General features: G+C 39.7%; 1 protein-coding gene across 1 annotated transcript in view; it reads right to left on the bottom strand.

Moving 5' to 3' along the window:
• LOC114047096 (ribosome-recycling factor, mitochondrial-like) overlaps positions 1 to 27,109 on the bottom strand; it is a 56,878-nt gene that overhangs the window by 27,374 nt on the left and 2,395 nt on the right. Inside the window, exons 2-5 of the mRNA XM_027867822.1 lie at positions 21,718 to 21,928; positions 20,119 to 20,274; positions 13,220 to 13,338; positions 3,264 to 3,355 (exon numbers count right to left, since the gene is read on the bottom strand). Coding sequence (XP_027723623.1) covers positions 3,264 to 3,355; positions 13,220 to 13,338; positions 20,119 to 20,274; positions 21,718 to 21,901 — 551 coding nt within the window. The 5' untranslated portion in view covers positions 21,902 to 21,928. The remainder of the gene's footprint in view (positions 1 to 3,263; positions 3,356 to 13,219; positions 13,339 to 20,118; positions 20,275 to 21,717; positions 21,929 to 27,109) is intronic.

The following is a 27,109-nucleotide window of genomic DNA, read 5'->3' as shown; positions in this document are numbered from 1 at the left end:
GTCTAGAAACAATGTTCTAATTAGCTTTGCACTGGGGCAGCTAGGTGGTGCAGTGGATAGAGTACCAGCCCTGAAGTCAGGAGAACCTGAGTTCAAATCCGGCCTCAGACCAAACACTTAATACTTACTAGCTTTGTGACCCTGGGCAAGTCACTTAACCCCAATTGACTAAAAAAATAAATAAATAAGTAAAAATAAAAATAATTAGCTTTGCACCACAGCCAGCTACTATGATCATTTATAAAAATAGATGGAATGACAGGCACGTAGATGGAAAGAGCTCCAACCACAAGGATCTTAAAGTAAAGAATCCATTGATAAGTTGCTGTCTAATCCATAATGGACAAAGGCTAGCAGCTGGCCGATATGGTCATCAACACTGGACAGAGGTCAAAGAAGGCAAACAGTGTGGGTACTACTTGCTGAGGCTTTCCCACTCCCAAGAATTTGCTTACTGGTCCCAATTCCACCAACTAAAATCCTCATATGCTTTCCTTTTTATCAGACTTTCCCATCGACATAATCCCTCTTTTCTCTGACAAAGGAGAGCAGCATAAAACTGAACCCTCTTAAATTTTTTATCTGTCTTACGATATTGATCATACTCTATGAAGCACAAATGGTATAAGAGAGTAACCGACTTGGGAGTAGAAGAACTAGGTTCAAGTCCAGGCCTCTGTCACTTCCTAGCTATGTGATAATGAGTAAATCACAGAGCTTTGGTTTTGTCTATAAATGGAGATGATAAATCTTATGCTACTTATTTCAAAGAGTTGTCGTGAGGAAAGTGCTTGGTAAGTCTTAAAGGGTTAATACAAATATGAGTTATTATTATTATTATTACATTTTGCCTTGTTATTAAATGTATTTATATACTTGTCTCAACTCCCCAAACCAAACTATAACCTCTCTGAGCAAGAGTATTTCTTTTAGTTGCCACAGGGTCTTACAATCAACTCTAATTGTTTCATTGAACCGAACTGAAAATCAGCTCCACTTTTCAGAAGATGTTCTCTCTTTGAAGCATTCCATCAATTAATTAAAAAAAAAAAATCACAAGCATTTATTAAGCACTATGGACTGGGCCAGAAAAATGAGAGAGCCCTAGTCCTCTAGAGGCTTATATTTCTACTGGTAGGATATGACATGTCGACAAATAAGTAACTACAAGAATTATATACAAAATAAATACAAAGTGATTGGGAGGAAGGGCTCTAACAACTGGGGGAAATCAAGAAATGCCACTTTGAGAAGGTGGTACTTGAGCGTAGCCTTGAGGGATCAAGGGATTCTAAGAGATGAGAACATTCCAAGTATATAGGATATCCTGTGAAAAAGCATGGAAGAAAGAGACAGAGAACTATATATGAAGGCAAGCAAAGAGGCCAGTTTGGCAGTACTAGAATATGTGAAAGGTATGAATTAAAATCATCCCAGAAAGATAGGGTGGGGTCAGCTTATAAAAGGTTTTGAAAGCCAAACAGAAAAGGTTGCATTTTATTCTAGAAGGAATGTAGAACCACTGGAACTTTCTGAGTACAGAAGCAGCATGTCAGACCTGTACCTCTGGACTATCAAAAGAGCAGCTGTGGAAGACAGATTGGGGAGGGCAAAGGGTGAGAGGTTGGATGCCAAGGAGACCAATTGGGAGGCTACTACAATTGCCTATGTGAGAAGTGATAAGGATTTGAAGTGTGGTAGCTATGGGGGTGTATGGAGAGAAGGGCTTAAATACCCTTATGTATATGAGACATGTTGTGGAATTAGAATTGACCAGACTTAGCAATATATTATATATAAGGAATGGGTGAGAGTGAAAAGTTGAGTGGTAATGCTTAGGCTGAGAACCTGGTGACTGGAAGGAACAGGATGATTAGGTTCAGGAGAGAGATAATTCAGTTTCGGAAATGAGTCTGGATGCCTTTGGGATATCCAGGTGGAGCTGTCCAGCACACAGTCAGAGGTCCAGGGGTGGGATTCTATGAATTCTGTGAAGTTTGGATTCAGTCAAAGGGCTGCACTTGAGGACCTAGAGGGCCACATGTGGCCTCAAGGCCAAAGGTTCCCCACTCATGTACCTAGACTAAGGCTCAGAAGAAAAATGAGAGCTCGATAAGTCGTTTTGGAAATAATCTGTATAGAGATGATAGTTGAACCCATAAGACCTGATGAGATCATGAAGAGAAAATGTGTAAAGAGAGAAGACAGCCCAGAACAGAGTCCTGGGGTATTCCCACACAAGGGAATAAGGCATGGATAATATGCCTAACATGCCTCACAAAGCCGACATTAAAGGTTTACAAAGCACTTTATATACAACAGCTCCTTTGAAGCTCATAACAACCCTGGGATATGGACACTATTATCCATACTTTACGAATGAGGAAAATGAGGCTTAGAAATATTCAGTGACTTGCCCAGTGCCACAGGGCTAGTAAGGGCCATTAGCAGAATGGGAACCCAATTCACCTTGACTCCAACTCCAACACAATATAAAACAAGTCATATGTACAGCCTTGTTCCTTCACAACCGTGATTTCTTTCTCCTTGATTTTCACAACACTTGGCATAGACCAGATCTTATAAGATCATGTAGTCTAACCTCTACGCCACATACGGCCCTTTAAGTCCTCAAGTGTGGTCCTTTGAATGAATACAAACTTCACAGAATAAATCCCCTTAATAAAAGGATGTGTTCTATAAAACTTGGACTTAGTCAAAAGGCCGCACCCAAGAACCTAGAAGACTACATGTGGCCTCAAGGCCACAGGTTCCCCACCCCTGTGGCCTAGAATATTCCTTTGACCTTATCTCAATCCCCTCTTATATCAATGTATTTGTGTATTTGACACTGACATTAGCAACTAGAGAGCAAGGTCTGTGTCCTATTCAATCCAATTTGCTCAGTGCCTTTAACATACTGGCCACTGAATAAAGGTTTATTGAATTTACAGGAAACTTGACTCTGGGCAAGTCACCTGACATCTCTGGACCTGTTTCCTCATGCATAAAATAATATATAAAGGGATAGTTCTAAAAGACATCTTCTGATCTTAATACTGTATGTTCTAAAATCTCTTCAACATCTGACATTTTTTTCCTAAGACCCTTTCCATCTCTGACATCCTATAGATGATAAAGCCATGATGGGACAGTCCATCTATCTCTGTATGTCTAGGGTCGAACACAGGGCACTGCACTTAATAAATATTTGCTGAATTCAGCTGAATTGTATGAATTTCACCGAGAGTCACTTAACTTACATGGGAATCGGCACCCGAATTACTGTCCCATCGACTTCTGGGTTCAGATTCATTCCACTTTCTCTTATGGCCTTGATAGCTGCAGCTGTACACTGCAAACCAGATCAAACAGTGAGTAGAATTAGTAAATAATTATTGCCAGATGCAACTGCTCTGTCGACAGTTGGCGATCCATCTCAGTCGAACATGGAAACATTTAGTTCTGTTCCCCGTAAGATCAGGAAGTTACATTGGTGCAGACTGCTTTGATCAGGCTGAATAGCAAACTGTGTCCACTCTTGGTACCAGGGTACTGCAAGAGAAAAAAAGTAACAAGAAGAAAAAAAAATCTCTGCTGCTTTGAAAAGATTTCAATGGTTTGAAGCAATGCAGATCAAAACCACAATAAATCCTCCAGGGAGGGGGCTGGATTGTGCAAAGATTGGTGTAAAGACAGATGAAAGATTTTGTCTGTTAAAAATTCCAGTTGACTAGAAATCTCCCAGTGCCGATTATGAAAGATTAAATCAATTTAACTCCTTAGGTGCTAGTCTGTGTTCATGCCAAACATACTCATTCTTTTTCCTGAGTGATGAAACGCCTGCTCGTGTGTTCATGGGCACAGTGAGAATGTCTGTATTTAAGGATCCAAGGAACCCTGTCTTTGAACCCAGGGGTTGATGAACTGTCTCAAAGGGCTCCTGGAGGCTGACTGAAACACAGTCATATCCTACTAAGTGTCACAGAATTACAGCAACTTGGGAGTTGAAAGGCATCTCAGAGATCATCTAGTTCTGGGATTCTTAACCCATTTTGTGTCATGGACCCCTTTAGCAGTCTGGTGAAGTCTGAGGACTCATTCTCAGAAAAATGTTTTTAGATGCATAAAATAAAATAAAATAAAACAGATAAGATTACAAAGAAAACCAATTATATTGAAAGACAGTTATCACAATAGTTAAAAAAAAAAGTTCACAGACCCAAGGTTTAGAACTCCTGATAATCCAACTCATCTGTATCCAAACAAGCATCCACTCTATAGAATCCCTAACAAGTGGTTATCCAGGCTCCATAAATACGGAGAACGCATTACCTCCCAGCCCATTTTGGTTCAGAACAGCTCTTATCTTTGGGAAATTTTCCATTATGGATGCCCAAATCTGCCTTCCTAAGATGTTCATACACTACTCCAGGTGCTGGGGTGGAGACTTGGAATAGCTCCTTTAATGACTTTTCCTCCTGCCTAAGTAATGCTGCAACTATACCTGGTCTGCCATACTAAGGAGCAGCTCAAAACTGAAAACTTTTCATTACCTGCCTGAAAAATTCATTAAAGCAACCTTCACTGATGACATTTTCTGGGAGTTAAATTTGATAGCCAAGTCTATCCAGAATCCTACTGAAGAACTCAATACCTTAATTCCAGGTCCAGCTCCTCTTCCCCTAGATTTTCCTAAGCTCATGTTAAATGCCTTTCGCTGGGAAGGGGACAGAATAAATCAAATCCGTTCCCCTCCATTCCAAAAACAACTTTCTTCCACAGTCAACATTTATTCATGAAACATTAAGGTCTATCTGTGCAGAGCACTAATCGAGGTGCAGGTTCTATAAAAGGTGTGACTATAAAGTGAGGGGGACTCACTAACTGTTGTTGTTGATGTTTTTTTCCTTTTAATACAAAGAAACCAAAGCTTACTCGTCTGAATGACTGCTCTATCCAGTTAAGTAGTTCTCTTAGGAGATAATAATAATAATGATAATAACTTACATTTATATAATACTTTAAGATTTACAAAAAACTCTCCTCACAAAAAATTGAGTGGGAGCCAGAGCCAGGATCGAAATATAGGTCTCTTCAGAATCCTGGGCCAATATTCTTTCCACTATATGACACTGCCTTTCTCTAAACTTTTACACTTATTCCAAATATGCTGCCACTGCTCAAGCCAGTCTTAGAATGTCTCTTAAAGAATTAGGTTCAGGGTCTCAGTATATTCTGTTGAAAATCCTCAATGGTGGCAGAGCTTTGCCTTCTAACTCTTAAGTCCCAGATTACTATTTGATCTAATCCTCTGATTTTACTAAAGAAAAAAATACAGACTCAAGAGAGTGAATTGTGCAGGGTCACAAAGCAAATTAATGGCAGAGGAGGGATAAGGTCCCCAGTTTCTTGGTCCCTGGGCCAATTCACTCTCTACTACACCAAGCTGCCTGTGTCTCCTCATAATCTTTCCAGTAACAAATGTGTTGGATCAGAATGAAGAGTAGTGGTGAGGGGGTGAATCCGACACATAAATAGCCAAAAGTCATTTGAACAAATCTGGTACATATACGGTGGGTAAATGAATGATCAAGCTCTGATGTCAGGCTCTAAAAATGGTTCCCACTTCTTAGTGTGTGATCATAGACAAGTTTAGCCTCCCTGAACCTCAGTTCCCTCAACTGTAAAATAAGAATGATAACAGCTGTACTCATACCTCACAGCTAGGTGGTGCAGTGGACTTTGAATCAGGAAGACTCATCTTCATGAGTTCAAATCCAGCCTCAGAAACTTACTAGACCCTGGGCAAGTCACTTAACCCTGTTTGCCTCAGTTCATCCACAAATTAGCTGGAGAAGGAAATGGCAAACCATTCCAGTATCTTTGCCAAGAAAACCCCCAAACAGGGTCAGAGAGAGTCAGATACAACTGAAACAACTGAACAACAACAAAATACCTCACAGGCTCATTATTGTGAAGAAAATGCTCCAGAAGTCTTAAAGTGTTCTACAAGTTATTCTGCTTAGGGTCAAAATTGGGATACATCTATAAAATTATATGACCCATTTCTTTGCATGATTCATAATTTGGCCCTAAAGTCAAGGCCACAGACTACATCTTGGAATAGGCAGACAGACAATCCCAAGAGAGCTACTTTTAAGGGGACAACATCCATTTGGACATACATACCTTTATACTTTAATGGATTAGTGACTGGTATTTATGTCGCCTTGAGCAGTACAGATAACAACTCTTCTACCCTTCTTATCCTGCACAATTCTTGCCTCTGTCTGTTCTCTAAAGCCTCCATGAAGGATGTACCCAACAAACCAAAAGCTTTCTTCTGGTTCTCTTTTTTTTCTTTTTTATTATGAACTTAACAATTATCAGCAAACATTTCAATATACAAAGAATAAAAAGATTACATTTGAACTTCTGTTAGTTTATTTAACAAGGCAGTAACAAAATTGCCCCTTCTGTTTATAGGAAAAAATTCCTTCTGAATTTTTTGCTTCCTTCTGTGTATTTTTAATTTCTTATTGATGTTCCTTCCTATCTTTTTTTTTTGCACCTCTCTCACCACTTATTAACACATCCTCCTCCCAAGAAGAGCTTCGTAATATAACAAATATTGTCAAATAAAACCCACCAACACATGGGTCATGTCTGATGCAGTCTAGCCTGCTGCACTCTTAGTCTTCTAAAGTCATGACTGATCCCTGTGTCAACCAGAGTTCTGAAATCTTTCAAAGTTCCTTTTCTTTATATCATTGTGTTCATGTCCCTGGTTATTCTTTTTTAAAGTCTCCCCAATGTCATTTACCAATAGAAAAGTGGTCAACTGATAGGTTTACAAAAGATTAATTGCAAAAATTATGGTTCAGAGAAACCTAAAGCCCTAGGCTGGAAGTCCACCCCCAGAAACCTACTCTCAGGGGAACTTCTCATCTTTAAAATGGGAATAATATCAGTAGCACTCACCTCACAGGGTTGTTGTGAGAATCAAATGAGATAATGTATGTAAAATGCTTTTCAAACCTTAAAGAGCTATATCAACTATTACTATCAACAGCCATATGAAAAATGCTCCAATCAACCATAAGGTACATGAACACACTATTCATGGAGCTATGATTGGGCCAACCACTCTGGAAAGTAGTTTGGGAAAGTGATTAAACTATCCATATCCTTTGACCCAGAAATCTCACTGCTAGGCATATACCCCCCAAAAGTAAGAGACAAAGGTCACACATGCAACAAAATATTTATAGTGGCACTTTGCATAGCAGCAAAAACAAGAAATAGGGTAGATGCCCATTGACTAAGGAATAGCTAAACAAACTGTGATGTATGAATGTAAGGGAATACTGCATCACTGTACAAATGATAAATATGAAGAATGTGGAAAAGCATGGGAAAACTTACATAAAATATAAGTAAGCAGAACCAGATAAATAATATACACAATGACTATAACATGTAAAATGGAAAAAAAACAAATCCAGAATGAATGCTATATAATTACGATGACCAAGTTTGGCCAAAAAAAAAAGAGAGAGAGAGAGACAGAAATGAGAAAATACACATTGCTTTTTGCTTTGCAGAGGTGGAGGGCTATGGAAATGAAAACGTCACATATGCTATGTCTTGGTTAGTTTTGCTGAATTGCTTTTTTCCTCTCCATTTTGTTCTTTGCTATAGAAGATGGATCTCTGGGAGGAGGGATATATTTAGGGGGGAAAGACGTTCAAAAAATCAACAAAAACATTTTAAAAGGGAAAAAATGCTCCAAATCACTAATAATAAGAGAAATGCATATTTCTGCATCTGTGAGGTTTCACATCACATTATCCATAAGATTGGCAAAGATGATAAAAGATAAAAACAGTCAATATTAGAAGGGCTCTGAAAAGAAAGGGAAATTAATACACTGCTGATAGAGCTATGAGCTGTAACAAAGTTCTAAAAAAATAACTTGGAATTGTGTGAGGAAAGCCACTGAACTGTAAATACCCTTTGACCCAGCAATTCCAATACTGGGAACAAATCCCAAAGAGGGTAAGACAGAAAATTCCCACATAAAAAAATACTCGTAATAGCACTTTTCAACAAATATTCTTGTAGTAGTAGCAGCAAAAATCTGAAAACTATGTAGGTACCTATTGATTGGAGAATCCCTAAACAAGTTGTACTAGAATTCTACTGCACTGTAGAAATGACAAATATGAGGAATTCAGAGATGCATGGGAAGACTTTGGGTGAACTGATGCAGAGAGAGGAAAATTGAATCAGGAGTACAAGACACATAATGATAGTAATAATGTAAAAGAAAACATTAAAATTTAGGTTCAATTCAATGACCATCTTGATTGCAGAGAAGAGATGCTGAAACAGATTCCCCTCCTCTCAAAGGAGGAGTGGAGAACCAAGGGTACAGAAAGCTGCATACACTATCAGAAGTGGCTTCTGGGTCAACTGGTTTTGTTTAACTGTTTTTCTGTGTAGGAGAGGGAACATGGTGAGAAGTGAAGAGTGGGGTACTTCGAAAAATAATTACAGTGTAAAAGCAAAAAGCAGCAATAATTGTTTTTAAAGATTCTGACATGCTGGCTTAAAAAACATGGATAACTTTATACTTCATCTATGTAGCACCAAATAAAGTGAATTTTGTCGTTTCTGGTTCCAGTTTTCAAAACTACAATGAAAGAATTCTGATTTCACAAACAGAGAAAAGCATAATAAAAAAATAACTTTCTACTTGAGAAAGATACTTATTGCAAAATATGTAGATGGTTTTACTAAAACATTCTTGAAAATTGTTTTTAAGTCTATTGGAGCAGAACTCAGTACCTTCAAAGAGCAAGAGGAAGGTTTTATACAATATGGTATGTGGACAACTCATTTTTGACACATAAAGTACAATTTACCATTTACACACATAATACTTAGAATTTGACTACATTCATGCACAGCTAGAAGGAATTGAGTCCATACCACATTTGACATATGAGGAAATTAAGACACAGGCAGGGAAGGTGACTTGCCCAAGGTCACAGAGCTAGTAAACGGCAGGACAGAGACTAGTACATAGGTCCTCTGACTCTCAGCCAAATTCCCTCACACTGTATTGCCCTATTTAAATGCTCTTGTCCCTACTTACATACATGTTTCATGGATCATGTTAATGGGATCCCTTTGGGAGGAATCATGGAAAGACTTGGACAATGACCACATAGAGTAAGAGTGCTAAGGAGAGACAATGTGTACTGCAGAGGGAAGACCCAAACTGATGAGGTCATGGGTTGACTGGAGATCTTACCAACAGCCTCCACTAAAATCTTCCTCCAATGCCTTGTCATGGTATAGAAGCAAAACTGGGCTCTACTGAAGGCCATGACAACAGGCTGCAAGTGCTGGCAGCTCCTTCCAAGCTGAAAAGCCTCCAAGTGTGGCACAGGGGCAGCCTACACCTGCTGCTGGAGAAGTATCCCAGCCAAGGGTGAGTGATGAGCCCACGCCACCCCCTGCCAAAGGGAGGCAGACTGCACACAGGCCTCCAGGTCAGTACAGGTGGACAGCTCTCAGGGATTTCACCACCTTAAACAGATGAAATTCATTTCAAGTTGTCTCAAGTCTATTCAACTCTTAGGGTCATAGAGCTGGATGGAGACTTCAGAAATAATCTAGCGCAAATGTTTTACTTGACAGAGGAGGAAACTGAGGCTGAGCTAAGGAAACTGACTTGCCCAATATAGGACAGTGTTATCAGTGGCAGAGTCAAGCCTACAGCCCAGGTTTCTTGACTCAATCTAGTGTTCTATCATATTGTGTATACGTGTGTGTGTGCACCTACATGTTTTGATAGCATTCAAAGGCTTACAAAGAACTTTCCTCACAACCCCTAGTAGCAAACAGTACAAGTATTATGAGGTTCAGTGAGGTGAAGCAGTATGTCCAAGGTCACAAGCTAGTAATCAGCTAAGCAGAGATTGGAACCCAGGTCTTCAGACTCCAAATCCAGTGCTTTTCCCACTATTTCTAGTTAACTTCATTGCTGCAAGAGGGCAAGAACTGATTGCATTTTTTTCCTACTTGCTTTGTTTTGCTAAAATCATGCGGTGGTTTCTATTCCTCTCTTTTCCCATCATTAACTCTAGCTGCAGGCAAGTCTGTCAATGGCAGCTGGTGCTTGTATCATTTATCAGCCAAGACACGTGTTAAACAAATGCAAAAGAGGTGGGTTTTTTTGTTTGTTTGTTTGTTTTCATGGTGCAGTGGAAAGAATGCAGGGCAGGAAATCACAAGACCTGGATTCAAGTCACAATCCTGCCACAAACCCACTGTGTGACTTAGGGAGAATTACTTCTCCTCTCTAGGCCTCAATTTTCCCCTGAAAAATAAAGAATTTGCATTAGATGATCTCAAAAGTACCTTCCAGTTCTAATGAGCATCACATACTGCAAAGAGCACAGGGTTTCGAATCAAAGGATGTAAGTGAGAATCCAAGCTCCACTACTTCTATTTGGGGTGACTTGGGCAGATCACCAAGCAGCTCTGGGCCTCAGTCTCCTCCTGTGTAAAATAAGAAGGCTGGAACAGATGCCCTTAAAGGTCTGTTTCAATTCTAAATCCTATGAATTCTGACTCCATGATGTTATGTGTATATAAATTTGTGTTGCATCAACAAACATCCTTGAATTTGAAAAGAAATGAAGTCAACAGATGAGGATAGGTCAGCATGTTGAAGTTGGGAAGTTTAGTCCTTTATGTACTGTTTCTAAGTTACAGGAAGGAAATGTTTAGTTACAGCAATACTGTTTCCCAGATAACGCCAGACAACACAAAGGAATCACAAAAGGAACAAGTAACTTATATTTCCTCACGATGCCCTTGGCAACCAACTTCTGTTCCAAGTCATCTGCAAGTGCTTCTAAAGTCATCGAGTTGCAACGGGCAGAAAATGAGAGTGATCCAGCAGTAGGAAAAGATGAAGACAGTCTGATTTCAAAAAAAAATCAAGTGCTTTAATTTCTATGGGTCCTCTTCCTGCCTCCTATCACCCTGCAGTGGCCAATCAGGTTCTTCTTTTGTGAATGCCATTTTATATTTAATAACAGAAGTGGCTGGAACTGCAAAGCAATCCCACTGATGAGGTCTTCAAGCTGTGCAATTAGGAGGCCATTCCCTAAATTGGCTCTGCAGTATCGTTGGTATAAAATAAACTAGCTAGATATGGCTGAGGGGCCCAAAGGAAGCAGATATGGGAGATAGTGACCAGCTCTGAGTTTCCATACTCCTGTCTCAAAGGGGCAGATGGTGCTCATGCAAAGGCTCACCTCCACACAGGTGCTGATTATATTCCACCTCCCATGTCTTGAGCAGCACTGGTTTTATAGGCCCCAGGGGTGGCCATCAAGCAAAGGCTTTGGGGATGGGGTAGGAAAGGGTGGGGAATGGTACAGAAACTTCCTTCTATAATTGAGCCTGTCAAATGTTCTCTGGTTCAACAAGCTGGACATGTGCTCCAATGATATCACAACTGCCTTCAGAACCAAATTATAACTCACAAAAGAAAATGAGATTCATTGATTTATAATCAAAAAGTCTTAGGGTTTTGTTTTTTTTTTACTTAGAGGACTTTTTTGTGGGGGCAAGGGTGGAAAAGGAAGAAGAGAAAAGGGTTTTAGAACAGAGAGAGGATGACATAAATAATCTAGTCCAACCTCCTTATTTTGCATATGATTATACTAAGAGGTTAAGTGCCTTGTCCTAAGTCACATGGCAAACAGGCACAAGCAGAATTTAAATCCACATCTCCTGGCTCCAAATTAAGGGCACTTTCAATTATATGACAACTATATTCCCCCCTGCAAATTGCTGATTTTGAGCATATACCTTACTCAACTGATTTGGCTCCAGGTGACTTTCGGCTGTTTTCTTAAACTAACTCCCCTACCCCACATCATAGTAAAGGTTGAGGAGAGTATAGGAATAGGCAAGAAGGTATAGTAGAAAGCCTTGGAGTCAGGAGACTCTGGCTCTATTCCTATCCCTGCTACTAACTCAATGGAGCAAATGACTTCAACTCTTTGTGTTTTAATTCTTCCTTCAGTTGAATGCATGGCTTAGATTAGACGTTCTCTAAGGCAGTGGTGTCAAACTTGAATAGAAACCTGATCCCTGTGGGCCCCATACTGACTTAGAAATCCACAAATTAACATTTCTCTATGCTATACTTTACTTTGTTAAATACTTCCCAATTACATTTTAATCTGGTTGGAGAAGGGGATGGGGGCAGGGAGGAGGTTGACACCTCTGTTCTAAGATCTCATCCAATTCTATGAATCTATGATTTTCAATACATTATATAATGAATGGGCCTGGTGTTCCGCATAGGTTGAGTTCATACTGTGGAGATGACAATGGAATTTAGGAAGTAAAGAAGGAAAGAGTTTTATAGAATTTAGACCTAAAAAAGGGAAATCTGAAACTGTAAGGAACTCTCATTTTGTAAACAAAGAAAGTGGGACCTAAAAGAGTGAAGGGACTTGCCAAAAGATGCACAATTAGTAAGCAGCAGAGCTCGGACTTGGAATTAAGTCTTCTGCCTCCACAGTCAGTGCTAGTTTCCTTACTTGGCCTCAAAAAGACTGATGCCTTCTCTCTATTTTCAAATGGTCCATTTGGTCCAATTAGAAGGCAGTATTAATGATACACAGACAGCTAGACAGCTCAATAGAATGCTGGGCCTGGAGTCAGTCTTTGTGAATTCAAATTTGGCCTCAGACACTTACTAGCTGTGTGACCCTGGGCAAGTCACTTAACTTCTGTTTGCCTTAGTACACTGGAGAAGGAAATGGCAAACCACTCGAGTAGTTTGCCAAGAAAACTCCATGGACAGTGTGGTTCATTTGGTCATGAAGAGTTAGACACAACTGAACGACAACAATTAATGATGTACTTCACACCACTACGCTGTCCTATAATCAGCCAAATGGAAACTGAGCAGCATCAAGAATATTTTTCTTTATTTCCCTCCACCCCTGCAGGTTACCAGTTTTTCTAAATGTTTATTCTATTCTGTCTTCTGCTTGAACCTGAGAAAGTGATGGGGGCAGGGAAAGAAATGCTTCCTTCTCCTCTTGATCTAGCCTTTCTGCCTTCCTCCCCACTCCACCTTCAGCCTGCATGGAACTTTTGAGCAATGCAATCTTACCTCTGGGAAATTGGTCATGTTTACTAAAATCAGCTGAGGTGATTTCAGGGAGATTTGGCCGATCTGATTTAGAGCAAACTTCCCATCGCCAGTTGTCACAGTTATGTGATCCAGGGACCCTGAGAGAGAACATTCCACATTTCTCCATTACCTTGTATTACTTGGTGTAGGCTTTATTTTCACTTACTTGTACACATGTTGTAGTCCCTCCCCTCAATCCCTCCCCCCAGGAAAAAAAAAAAAAACAAGACAACAACATAAACTCCTAAAAGGCAAGGACTATTTTGATTTGAGCTTTGTATCCCCCTGGCACTCAGCACAGTTTTTTGAACATAACAGACACAGAAAAGTCTGAATTAAACTGAATTGTTGCCATTTCAAACTAATCTCTGTACTGAGTCACCACCAAGCTCACTTTTGGAAAATACCAGTGCAAAGCTTGACAATGGCAAAAACCGTCACAATTATTTACACTTTAGTACTTCACAGACTGGTGATTTCATTAGGACTGGGGTTCTCTCCCCCAACATAGATCATGGTTCCTCCAATTTTGGCCAGTCTTCTGGTGATTTCTCTCCAAACTTTAACTGGTCCTCAGATACCAGCCTTTGTCTGTCACTGAGCATATCCCCAAAGTCCTTCTACCTTGGATTGACCTACCCAAACTTATACTTTGCTGGCACAGCTGTAAAGCATCAAAGATAGTTTTTTTTTTTTTTTGGTAGAAGTACATCTATATTCAAAAGCCAGAAAAATGTTTTTCCAAATTCCCTGATTTCCTGTGCAAAATACAACTACAACACATATAGTAGGGATCATTTGCTGTTGACATCTCTTGTGACTCAGAGAGAGCTGAACAAAGCAAAAATAAATAAATAAATAAATAAATAAAGGTCACATGCAACTACATTTTAGACTACCCTGGTCCCCTTATGTTATTATAATTCAGTACCTTGCCAGGGACATAAGATCTGAGCTGAAGACTTAATCTGAAATGTTGCCTTCATCAAAAGAATGGGGACCACTGCTCTGAGTGAGTTTAGCCATTACAAAGGACTTTGCTAGTATAAAAGGAAATGAAGGAGAAAAAAAATCTGGTCAATAGATTGATGATGAAAAGGGGTTTGAATGTACCCTATGCATTGAGGGGGCTCCAATTCCACTAGGCTAATTGAATATCATGGTGAAACAAAAAAGAATGCCATACTCAGAATCAAGAGCTCTGGCATCACCAGTCCTATGAATAGTGAGCAACTGACTTCTCCCTTAGATTCCTCAGCTGTAAAATTGAGATAATTATCTATGCACTTGTCCATGGTGTGGTAGAAGGAACAGAACTGGGAAATACAGAATCACTGAATTTCAGAGATAGAAGGAATTTCAGATGCTATCTAGTCCAGCCCATACCCCAAAATAATACCAACTACAGTATCTAATAGTTGGCTATCTATTTTCTGCCTGAGAAGGAACCCCTTCCAAGACAGTCCATTCCACTTCTGAACAGTTCTAATTGTTAAGAAGATCCTCCTGATATCAAGCCTAAATCTGCCTCTGTTTCTTCCACCCACCACTCCTACGTCTGACTTCTGTGGTCACAGAGAACAATTCTAACTACTCTCTTCCACAAGACAAAGGTTCAAACCCTGGAACACAATTATCATGTTTCCCCTCCACTGGGACTGTTCTTATCCCATTCTTTCAACCAATCCTTTTACAGCATAAGCTCCAGGCCTTTCACCCATCCTGGCTGCCCTTCTCTGGACCGTTTCCAGCTTATCACTGATCTTACTAAATTGTGATGCCGAGAAACAAACACAATATCCTAGTTGTGGTCTGATCAAAACAGAATACAGCAGGATATCACCTTCTTCTTCTCAGAAGCTATGTTTGTCTTAATGTAGCCCAAGATTGAATTAGGTTTTCTTGATGACACAGCACTAGTGACTTATACTGAGCTTACAATCCCCTAAATCCCCTAGTTCTTTTTCAGACAAATTGCTAACCATGACTCCTTCCATACAATACTTGTAAAGTCTACTCTTTTTTTTTTGAAAGCAATTGGGGTTAAGTAACTTGCCCAGGGTCACGCAATTAGTAAGTATCCAAGGCTAAAATTGAACTTTGGTTCTCCTAACTCCAGAGACAGTGCTCTATCCACTGTACCACCTAGCTGCCCCTAAAGTCTGCTTTTTTGAACCCAAATGTAAAACTTTACACTTACTCCTATTATATTTCATCTTATTAGGTTCAGCCCAGTGATCTAGCCTGTTGAGATCTTTTTGGATCCCAGCTCTGTCATCCAGGGAGTTAGCTATCCTCCAAGCTTTGTGTCATATATGCCTTTATCCAAGTCATTAATATAAATGTTAAACAGCACAGAGACAAGCACAGATCTCTGTGGCACTGTACTGGAGACCTCCTGCCAAGCTGTCACTGAACCACTAAGGGCTGCTCTTTTGAGTCTGGTCACTTACCAAACTCCAGTTCAATCTAACTTTACTATTCTCTAATCTACCTCTGCCCATCTTTTCCACAAGAACAGGAGGAAAGATTTTATCAAATGTTTTGCTTAAAAAAAAAATAGGTCAGCTACATCTTCAATGTTCTTTTATGCACCAGATTAATAACTCTTTCGAAAAAGGTAATGAGGCCTACGATGTGTTCTTGATGCAAGCCTGCATCACACCTTTCTTTCACAGATGTTGGCTAACCATATCTCTAATAATGTTCTAGATATCTGCCAGGAATTGAAGTTAAGGTCACTGTCCTATGGTTTACAGACTCCATTCTCTTCCCTTTTTTGAAAACTGGAACATCTAACCTGCTCCAGTCCTGCAGCCCCTTTCCTGTTCTCCAGTCATTCAGATATTATTAACAGTGGCTCAGAAATCACATATGCTAGTTCTTTCAGGAATAGAGGAGGTAGTTTATCTGGGTCAGGTGTCCTGAATTCATTAAAGGCCGATAACATGCTCTCTAATTATTTCTTTATTATTTATTTATTTACATCTTTTAAGTCATTTCTGTCCTGTCTTCTCCAGTGCAAAGATCACTTTCCTTGGCAGAGAAAACAAGCCAAATAAGAATTAGGCAGCTATACTTTCTTTATGTAATCAGTTACCCTTGTCCCATTCACTCCAAGCAATGGTTCTTCTCTTTTCTCCAATATCACTTTTAAAACAACAACAACAAGAACAACTTATTCGTGTCCTTATTTTTCCTTGCCTGCATCATCAGCTCTAAACCTGCTGTTACAGTGCCATAAGGTCACTTCCTGGCTGTCTGCCTAACAGCTGCCATGCTACTGAATGCCTACCTTTTACTCCTCTCTTGTCCAGTTCTAGAATATAATCAAATCAATTCTGTCACTGCTCCTGAAGAGGATGTGTCCATCTAAAGCCTCTGTGGCTCCACTCCCCATTCCTGCCATTTTCAAACCAAAATATCCCTCCCTGACCACCACTCTCCTAGATGTTTTTCCTCCCCCAAACTGTAACATCTAATGGCCTTTCCTAAATGCTCATTCTCCTTGACCTCTCAGCCAGCCTCTGACACTGTGGATCACTCTCTTCTCCTTGATACTCTCTTCTCTCTAGGTTTTCGTGACACTGCTCTCTTCTAGTTTTCTCCTTCCTATCTGGCCACTTCTCGTTCTCCTTTGCTGGATCCTTATCCAGGCCATGACCGCTAAGTATGAGAGTCCATAAAAGCTTTGTCCTGGACCCTCTTCTCCCTCTATATGATTTTGCTTGATCATCAACTCCCATGGATTCAATTATCATCTCCATGCGGACAACTGTCAGATCTATTTATCCAGCCATAACCTTTCTCCAGACCTCGTTTCCTCTCTCTTGACCTCCACTTTCCCATCAGACATTGAGAACTGGATGTACTGTAGACATCTGAAACTCAACATATCCAAAAATGAACTCTGTGTCTTTCCCCCCAAATCCTCTGCTCTTCCTAACTTCCACCATTCTGCCAGTGACCAAGGCTCAGAACCTAAGTGTCATCTTTGACTTCTCTCAGTCCCTCACCCCCACTATACAATATGTTGCCAGGTCCTACCAACTGTAGAACTGATAGGATTGGAAGGTAGCTTCCAACATCTCTCATACATGCCCTCTTCTTCCCTCTGACCTTGTTACCACTCTGACGTCAGTCCTCATCACCTCATGCCTGCACCACTGCAAAAGCCTTTAAGTCAGCCTCCCTGCCTCAAGTTTCTCCCTACTCTAGTTCATCCTCCACTAAGGTATCAAAGAAAACCTTTCTGAAGCACAGGTATGACCATTTTACTCCCCTATTTAACAAACTCTAGTGGGTCCTTATTGCCGCCAGGACCAAAAGTAAAATCCTTTGTTTGACTTCTAAAATCCTTCATAAAATCCTGGCCCCTTCTTACCCTTCCAGTCTTCTGACACCATACTCCCCTCCATATATTCTATGATCTACTGACACTGGCCTCCTCACTGTTTCTCACACAAGACGTTCCATCTCCCAACTCTTGGGTCTTTTCACTGGCTTTCCCTTATGCCTGGAATTCTCCCCCTCCTCATCTCAGCCTCCTGACTTCCTTCAAGTCTCAACTAAAATCCCAACTTCTGCAAGGAGCCATTCCTTGTCCTCCTTAATGTTAGCGCCTTCCCTTTAAGATGATCTCCCATTTTTACTGTTAAATATGTTGTTTGTACAAAGTTATCTATATATTGTCTCCTCAATTAGACTGTAAGCTCCTTAAGGGCAGGGACTAGTTTTGTCTTTCTTTGTATCTCTGGACTCAGGACAGTGGCTGGCATATAGTTGGTGCTTAATAAATGCTGGTTTACTTGACTTCAGGGCAGGGACTATCTTTTGCTTTTGTATTTGTATCTCCAGTACTCAGCACATAGTAATTGCTAATTTTTCATTCATTCCTTCATTTATTTCCTACTTTGCATTAATTCTCTGTATTAATTACCTGTCCTTGTATCTATCCTCTAAATGTCTTTTTAAAATCTAAGTTGATTAGCAGGTTCTCCATGCACCCATATTGGTTGTCTGAAGAGACCAATATGCGTGTACATCAGAATTGTTCCCCCTGTAAGTCAGAGCTTGAGTTCAAATGCTGTATGTCATCTTGAGTAAATCAATTCACCTCTCTTAGACTCATTTTCTCATCTAAAATGAGAGTTGCTAATGATCTTTTAAGATTCCTTTTGGCTCTGAAACCTATGATCTTACCTCATAGGAGTATTTTGAGGAAAGAACTGTAAATTGTCAAGCTGGTGCCAGTGTGAGCTCTTATTATTATTATTACTACACAAAAATCATTCAGAAAATTAAGAAGGCGAAGGGAGAAATGCTTTCTGGTGCATCTTAATTTCACTCTGCTTATTTGTCATGAGATTCTTTGCCGAAGAAAGTACTTCGGTGATCTTGGTGGAAGTCTTTTTAAGCAGCATGGTGTGGTGAGAAGAGTAAGGAATTTGGAGTCAGGACACCTGGATTCAAGACCCAGTTCCAACACAAACTAGCTGTGACATCAGTGACAAGTCACTTAATTTCCATGGACCTTAATTTTCCCACTTGCAGACAAGAGTAGTAATCCTTGTCCCCTTACCTCAAAGGTCTGGTGAAAGGAAAGCACTTTATAAACTTCAAAGTACCACACAAACAGGTGTAATTTTTAGTCTACACTGATGACTGTTATCACCCCTTAATGCCTATCCATAGCATATTAAATTCTTCCCTGTCATCAATCCCCAGCAAAGATCTTGCTCACCTACTCCTCTTTTCTGCCCTTCACATTCCCTGAGGTTAACATTTAACAAACTAAACTCAATGGCCTCTCTCTGCCAGTCCAGCAGATCTTTTCTGGTCAAGTGGAGGAGAATTTACTGGCCAATTTTAGGTATCATATTTCTTCCAGAGCTCTCCCTCTACTTGCTCTCTGATTTTAACTACAGAATGTTGGCAGATAAAACACACCAGGGGAAGGGGCCACCTTTTATTCATTTCATAACAAAAACAATAAATAGGGTTAAAGTAAATAGTTAAAGAGATTGAATGGCATACTCTCCTGTCAGCAAAGACAGCTATGTTCCAGCTGACAAAGGTTGACAAAGGAGAAGAATGGTCTTCTTGCTCAACACTGGTTGTATCTTACAGCTCAGTGTGTATATAATGATGTTTACAAATGGAACCACATGTTTTTCTCTTTGTTTGCTCAAGAGCAACTGAATAAAATATTTTCAAATTTCTTATATAAAACAGTCTGTCCTGAAGGGGAATGGAAGGAGGGATTCCTGCCCAAACTCCCTCACCTCCAGAGATGCCAGTGAGCCTGACACTAGGCTGATGACAATTTCCAAAAGGCTCATTTAGTGGAAATTGGATTTTTCCTGCCTTGCTAACGTGTAAGCTGACAACTTGCCTCTTCGTCACATCTGCAAACAGTTCTCATAGACATTTCTGACATTTCCCACTTACAAAAAGCCATTTTCAGGAAGTTATTAACCCAAACGGATTCTTCCTGGTCAAGCCCAGGATGTAAAAACTCTTTAGCTGGAAATTTCAAGGTTATAGTCATTCAGTTCCCAGTGTGTGTTGAAAAATAATAAACCAGAAGAAATCTGAGGATGCAGATCAAAGCTCCTGGTTCTAATTACATACTGTGTGGCACATAAAAACCTGAGTTCAAATCTTATATCTGAAACATACTGGCTGTGGGGTCAAGTAACTCAACTTTTCAGTGGTCTGGGCAACTCCCTAATACTAGAAATTGCAGAGGTAGAGAAAGTTTCCTCACCCCAGAGTTCCCTATATCAATGAAACCACAGGTTAAGTCCCTATCCCTATGTATTCAATTTAAAGCAATAACATATTATAAAATGGATAGCAATATATTTGTTACTAACCTGGAGAAGTCCTTATATTGAGATTTTTGTTGAAACTATCCTTAAGGGCTTCTACCACAGACTTCATTTCCACATTTACCTCTTCCAGACAGATTATGTCCTCCACCAAGGATGCATTAATGTTGACTCGGGGTTGGGGATGTCCTTTACCTTTGGCTAGGAATCAAACACACAATGAACACAGGCAGTAGCAGCATCACTAACATCAACAAACACTGGAATTTTATTTCTTTAGAATGTAAAATCTGGGGCAGCTAGGTGGCGCAGTGGATAGAGCACCGTCCCCGGAGTCAGGAGGACCTGAGTTCAAATCCAGCCTCAGACACATAATACTTACTAGCTGACCCTAGGCAAGTTACTTAACCCCAATTGCCTCACCAAAAAAAAAAAAAAAGAATATAAGTTCCTTGAGGGCAGGAACTGATTTTGCTTTTTCTTTGTACCTTCAGTGCTTAGAACAGTTCCTGACACACAGTAATCCCTTAATAAATGCTTGTTAATTGGTTGACTGGGCTCAGAATCAAGAGACCTTGAGAGACATCAGACCTAGTCTGGGTTTCAACTCTGCCCCTTAATATCTATATATTAAGCAAATCATTTCCCCTTACTGAGCCTCAGTTTCTTCATCTGCTAAATAAGGAAAGTAATAACCTGCCAAAGAAGCAGTGTGGTATGGCAGATAAAGAGCCAAACTCAGAGTTGGGAAAACCTGGATTCAAGTCCCACCAATGACACTTCCTGGTTGTGACCCTGGACAAGTCACTCAACCTTTTAGTGCCCCAGGGAATTCTCTAGGACTTTAAATTGCCAAACATTTACTGATGGCTACTAGTAGAAGCAGCTAGTTTATACAACAGAGCTCCCTGTGCCAGTGAAACCACAGCTCCAGATAAAAAATAAAATAAAATAAAATAACTGTCCTCCCCACCCTCCAGGGATTTTTGGTAAAGAAAACACTTAGTAAACAGTAAAATACAAAGGAAATTTCATTTCTTGTCAGGGATGATCTAGAGGTGATTTTTGTTCAGATATAGGCCTGGAGTCAGGAAGACCTGACTTCAAATCTGGTCTCAGATACTTATTAGTGGTATAACCCTGGGCAAGTCACTTAATCATGTTTACCTCAGTTTCCTCATCTGTAAAAACAGGGGATAACAACAGTACCTACCTTGAAAGGTTGTTGTGAGGATAAAATGAGATCATAAATGTAAAGCTCCTGGCATAGTGCCTGGCACGTAGTAAGTGCTATATAAATGTTAGCTGTTATTAAGATGTGAGACTTCACATAAAAGCTATTCTGTATTCTATTATTCTAACATTCTGCGGCTTAGGGTCCCTTCCCACTCCAGCACTGAGTTCTAGAATTGCTTTCCATTTTAATATACTATGTTCTATTGCTCCAATATTCTATATGCTAGGGTTTCTCTCAGTTCTAACAGACTCTGTTCTAACTCTATAAATAATGAACTATAATTATCATCACGAACTATGGTCCTTCCCAACTCTGTTCTGCTGTGTTATTTCTATGACTGTATCTGAAAACAAAAAAAAAAAAAGAAGAAGAAGAAGAAGAGAAGGATTAAGGTATGGTTTCCATACCTTTGGCTTTCTTGGTAGCAAAATGTCGGATGGGCACAGTTAGATAGGCCCCACATTGCTGGCCGTCATTCCAGGTCACACTCGTATTTCTCAGCCTAACTTCTGAAACAGGCTTTGTCAAGACTGAAAGAGAGTTGCAAAACCCAGGCTGCACCCAACGAAAGCATCTTAGTCCCAAAGCCATGGTTCAAAACAGTCCTTGAGAAATCACCTATGAAAGAAAGAAAAGCCTTTCACAGATATGAAATAAGCAGTGAACACTGAGGCAAGAGGCCATTCCAGCAACCTGAACCTTGTTGACTATAATGAAATGCTTATGTGGAAAAAATATACAAAATTGTGACTATGCTGTACTGTAAACAGAGAGTACAGATTATAGGAGGTAGGTTTTAAGCTGATTTTTTTAAAACCCTCAACAGGCACAAAATGATGGGAAAAATTACATGACAGCTTTTAATTAAAATTGTCTTCTGCTCCATATGCACTGATTGCAAATTAGAATGTACTTTTCTTTGCTATGAATCTAAAGCATGGATCAGATCTGAGGCTTTTAATGTTACTGGTGCTAGAGCTCTGGAAGATGCCATTCTCCTCTGTGAACACAAGTTACTCATTATATTTCTATAGTTTTAAACCCTCAAAGATTTTCCAGCCTGCAGCTACCTCTGTGATAGAACTACATAATTGTTGAATAGCAATGTTGCATTCATAGCTTCAGAGAGAAAAGGGGGCTCTCACACAGCTGGGGAAGGCAAGGAGATAATATAACTTAGTGGGTATTTTGTTCATTTGACAAATATTTTTTGAGCACCTGCTATGTGTAAGGCACTGTTTTAGATGAATAAATTAGCCAACACCCTGAGTCTGCTATCTTTACCAATTAGTTCCAGTTTTCATCTATAGACTCCCTCTCAAAATAAATGAGTCCCTCTAAAGAAGGAATGTGATAAAGTGTAAAAGGATGACAATTGGGAAACCTGGGTTCGAGTTCTGGTTATGCCACTCACTAATTATGTCCCCCTAATAGCCATTCCCCTTCTCAGGGCCGCAGACTCCTTATCCGTAAGATGATCTCTAAGGCAACTTCCAGTTCTAACATTCTCTGTTCCAACATGTCATATTCTAAAGTCCTTTCTATTTAGAACTTTTTTTAATGCCCCAGGTTTTTTCTTTCAAAGACTCATATTTCAGTGTAAGTCAAGTACAAGTCATACAGATCTATGATTTCAGAGTGGGAGATTCTTGGATGGCAATCCATCTATGACTTAGTAGCTAGGTCCTTAAGAGGTTGCTGCCTGAGGAACATAGACGTTTCAGTAACACACACAGATTCACAAAACAAGTGTCAAGATGACCCCAGGTCTTCCAGATTCCAGCCCAACACTCTACCCTCTCTGCCATGCTGCTTTTAATAGTCACCATTAATTAAAAAATATATTTTTTTGATTGCATGGCCTTTCCAGAAATGCAAACTAATGGGTTAAACATGAATAGTTTCTCCTCCTGTTACTATGAACACATGAATTTTGTAAAAGTAATTAGCATTTCCTTAGCAGCAAAGGATGCAGGATCTTGCCCAGCTATGCAAAGAGCCAATAGGAACAAATTCTGTCGGGAATTTACACCACCAGGTACTAGCAGTAACCCTGCTCTATCTTAGCAGAGCTCTATGTAAAAGGTTGGCTTTGGGTGAGGTTTCTATATCTGGGCTTCTGCCAAATATGGTCACTGTTTAACCCATACCCATGTCCATATATGGGCTTCTAATTATGTGCAGGGGTTTTTGGGGGGGGCAGGGGGAGGTGTTAGTGAAAAGAAAAATTGTTTGAATTTTTTTCATCTATCATGTGCCTCAATCTGCCTGCTCAATTTGAGACAAGCTTCCTGGTCTCCCTGTTTATGAGTCATAATAGAACGCAGTATAGCAATAAAAACTAGAATTGGGTTAGAAATAAACAACCTTTGAAAGAAAATGCAGAGCCCAAAAGTAGAACTAGTACAAGAGAGCCGGAAAATAGCCTCTATAAAAAACCTGCATTACTGCAACATTTAAGGCTAAGATTTTAACTGCACATAAGTCAAAAAATTTGAAAGGAGAATCCCAATAACGTTACTAGCTTGTCAAGTACACAATGACACATTATTATATAGCAGACTAAAAACAATGTTTAATTACCCACGCAAAAAGAAAGAATTGTAGGAGATTTTTTTTTTTAAAATAGTATATCGAAATTAAAAGAGACCTTGTAATAACATTTTAGAAAATAGAACAAGCACTGGCTGAGGAGTCCAAACACCTTGATTCAAATCTCAGCGATGCTATCTACTTCTTGTCTGTGTAACACTGAACAAGGAAGTCATTTCATTGAGTCTCAGTGTTTTCCTCTCAAATTATTTCTAAGGTCCCTTCCAACTCCAAAGCCTGTGAAATTTAATCATATAAGAGATGGAAATAACCTTACAAAACAATGTTAAATCTGGAAGGGATCTTGCAAAAAAAATAGAGGTAATGGGATCTCAGAACATAGAACATTAGAACTTTAGAGCTGGAAATGCCCTTAGACATAAAATGTCAGAAAAAGTAAATGTCAGATCTGAAAGACATCTCAGAACATAGGAGGTTGGAACACATACAAATGCTAAAAGGGACCTCAGAACATGGAATCTTAGGTTCACTGATTTAGAGCTGGAATCATCCCCCTCAGCCCCTTTGTGTTTTAGAAGAAACGGAAGTCCACAGAAGTGAAGAGGCTTACCCAAGGCCTCACAGCTACTGGGCAAGACCCCATGCCTCCCATGCCATAGGCTAATGATCTTTCTACTATACTTCTCTGCTTTCCAGGTGTCACTTCCAAAGAAGTTCAACTTGTTACCATTTTGCTACACATAGCATTTTCTTTATACATTTTTAAAAAATCAAGACCAACTTTCAAAAAAACTCTTCTCTAAAATCCTTATTCCTAAATCATTCTTCCTCCTCTTCTAATCCTTTTTACCAACGGGGCAGATGTGGACCTATATCACTGCCTGACTCAAGTTTCACCTTCTTCCTTTCCCTCATTTTCCAATGAAGTGTTCAATAAGTTAAGAAAATAGGAAGAGACAAATAATAAGGTGGCTAAGGAATCTAAAAGAACCCAGACAGTCAAGTTGTCTTCTGAGCATCATTAGGATTATCCAATTTCAGTTTTCAACTAAGAAACAAGTTCTCATCAGAAAGACTCTGTTAATGGTAGTTTTTCCAAGTTTCTGAGCAATTGGTAAAGGAAGTAAGACAGGGTCCGTTGGAGGGGAAAAGTTCATGACTAACCAACAAAATAATATTAATACCTAGGCACTAGGCACTGAGGTTACAAAGATAAAAATGAGAGGCAGCTAGGTGGCGCAGTGGATAGAGCAACCGGGCCCTGGAGTCAGGAGAACCTGAGCTCAAATCCGGCCTCAGACACTGGACCCTGGGCAAGTCACTTAACCCCGGGCAAGTCACTTAACCCCATTGCCTAGCCAAAAACAAAAAAAACAAAAACAAAAAAAGGCAAAAAAGAAATAGTCCCTGTCCTCAGGAAATTTACTTTCTACTGGAGAAGACAACAACTACATATATAAATAAACATATTTTAAAATATACAAAACACATAAGGTAATTCAGGAGGGGAGGGAGGCATTAAGAGCTAGGGGAACCAGTAAAGGCCTCACATAGGAAATGATGTTTGAGCATTTCTGAAGGAAACTAGGGATTCTAAGAAATGCATTATAGTCACTTGTGAAGCGAAACACAGAAACGCGATGTCTGTATTCATATATTCAGCAGAGGACTGTAAAAAACCTGGCTCCAGATCTGCCTTTCCATCAAGTCTGGAACAACCTGAAGCAGCATCTCTTGCCTGGTCCCTCTCATCATTCAGTTCTTTTTGTAGAGGAGGAATTCTTCAGGGTACCACTGCCAATTTCATATAAACAAGGCTTTTTGGATCCATTTTGAATGGATCTGAAGAAGTTTCGAGAAGACAACTCAGCCTAACTTGATTGCAGAGGTGGGAGGCCAGTGGAAGTGGTACATTGCATACATTTACAGATTTTTTTTTTGATGTGCTGATCAGTTTTGCTTTTTTTTTCTTTTCCAATTTTTGCCCCTCCATAATAAATATCATTTATTATGTGGAATGGCTTTCTGAGGGTGTGGAGGAGGAATACTAGGAGAAATCCTGGTGATGGGGGGAGATAAAAAAAAAAGGAAAAAATATGCTTTAAAGAAGGCTACCATCCTTGTAAACAGTATGATTGAAATTATTTCTATGTATCTGACTATGCTTTAAATGCTTTAAATGTATCTATGTTTCTGACAATGCTTTAAAATAGATGGTCATTTGAAAAAAAAAAAGAAAAAAAAGAAATAAGATGTCTGGCCCAGGCAGTTTTGAGAACAGCAAGATCTGTTTGGCTGCAGCAGAGTGAAAGAACATATGAATAACATATAAGAAGTCTGCAAAGTATGTTGGAGTATGAAAAATGATCACCTCCATTGGCTTTAATCTCCTCACATATAAAATGAGGGTATTAGACTTCATTATCTCCAAGATCCCTGCCGTCTAAAGCAAAGAATTTGGAGCCAAAGTATATGACTTAGGACAACAAGGTCGATAACAACAGTTAACATATCACTTTAAGCTTTACAAAGGACTTTACATACATTACTGTAGAAGTAGAGGTACGGTAGGTATCACCATCTCCATTTTACAGGTGAGAAAGCTAAGGTGAAGAAAAGTCCAAGTGACTGCCTGAGTAACTTATCCACACACCAAGTAAGTATCAGAGGCATAATTTCAAGTCAGGTCTCTCCTGACTCCCAGACCAGCACACTTGGCACTACATCACCTCTAATAACTTAAATGATGGGATTGAACTGGATGAGCCCTAGAGGTGAAAAGAACCATGCAACCAATCTGAGTGGGTCCACTACAAATTTATGTTATACATCCTCAACTGGGCCCTCACTGCTACTAGATAATTCTTCCATACCTGCCTTATCAACTCACTACCCCACTTTCCACAGAGACTTCCAAACTTTTTCATCCCTCCTCAAACCTTCGCATGGCTTCCCCTCCTTGAACTCTCTCAGGTGAGAACCCCATTCATACTTTACAGATAAAAATTGAGGCCATTCACTGTGAGCTCCTTCTTCTCCCCTCTACATCATCTCCTATCACTCATATAGTGGCCTTCTGCCACTATCTCCTTCTTTACCTTTGTCTCACAAAATTCAATGGCCTTTTCTCAGTCTTCATTCATTTCAACCTCTCTGTAGCTTGTGAAACTATTTTTTTTTGGCAGCCAAAAACAAGGTTTATTGAAGATTTGCCATATTAGCTAGACTCTTAAGGAATCTGAGCAT

The sequence above is a fragment of the Vombatus ursinus genome, unplaced genomic scaffold, assembly GCF_900497805.2.
Source record: "Vombatus ursinus unplaced genomic scaffold, bare-nosed wombat genome assembly UNPS02014786.1, whole genome shotgun sequence".
In the NCBI taxonomy this organism is placed as follows: Eukaryota; Metazoa; Chordata; class Mammalia; order Diprotodontia; family Vombatidae; genus Vombatus; species Vombatus ursinus.
The sequence above is the reverse complement of the archived record's forward strand: the minus strand, read 5'-3'. Positions and strand labels throughout refer to the sequence as shown.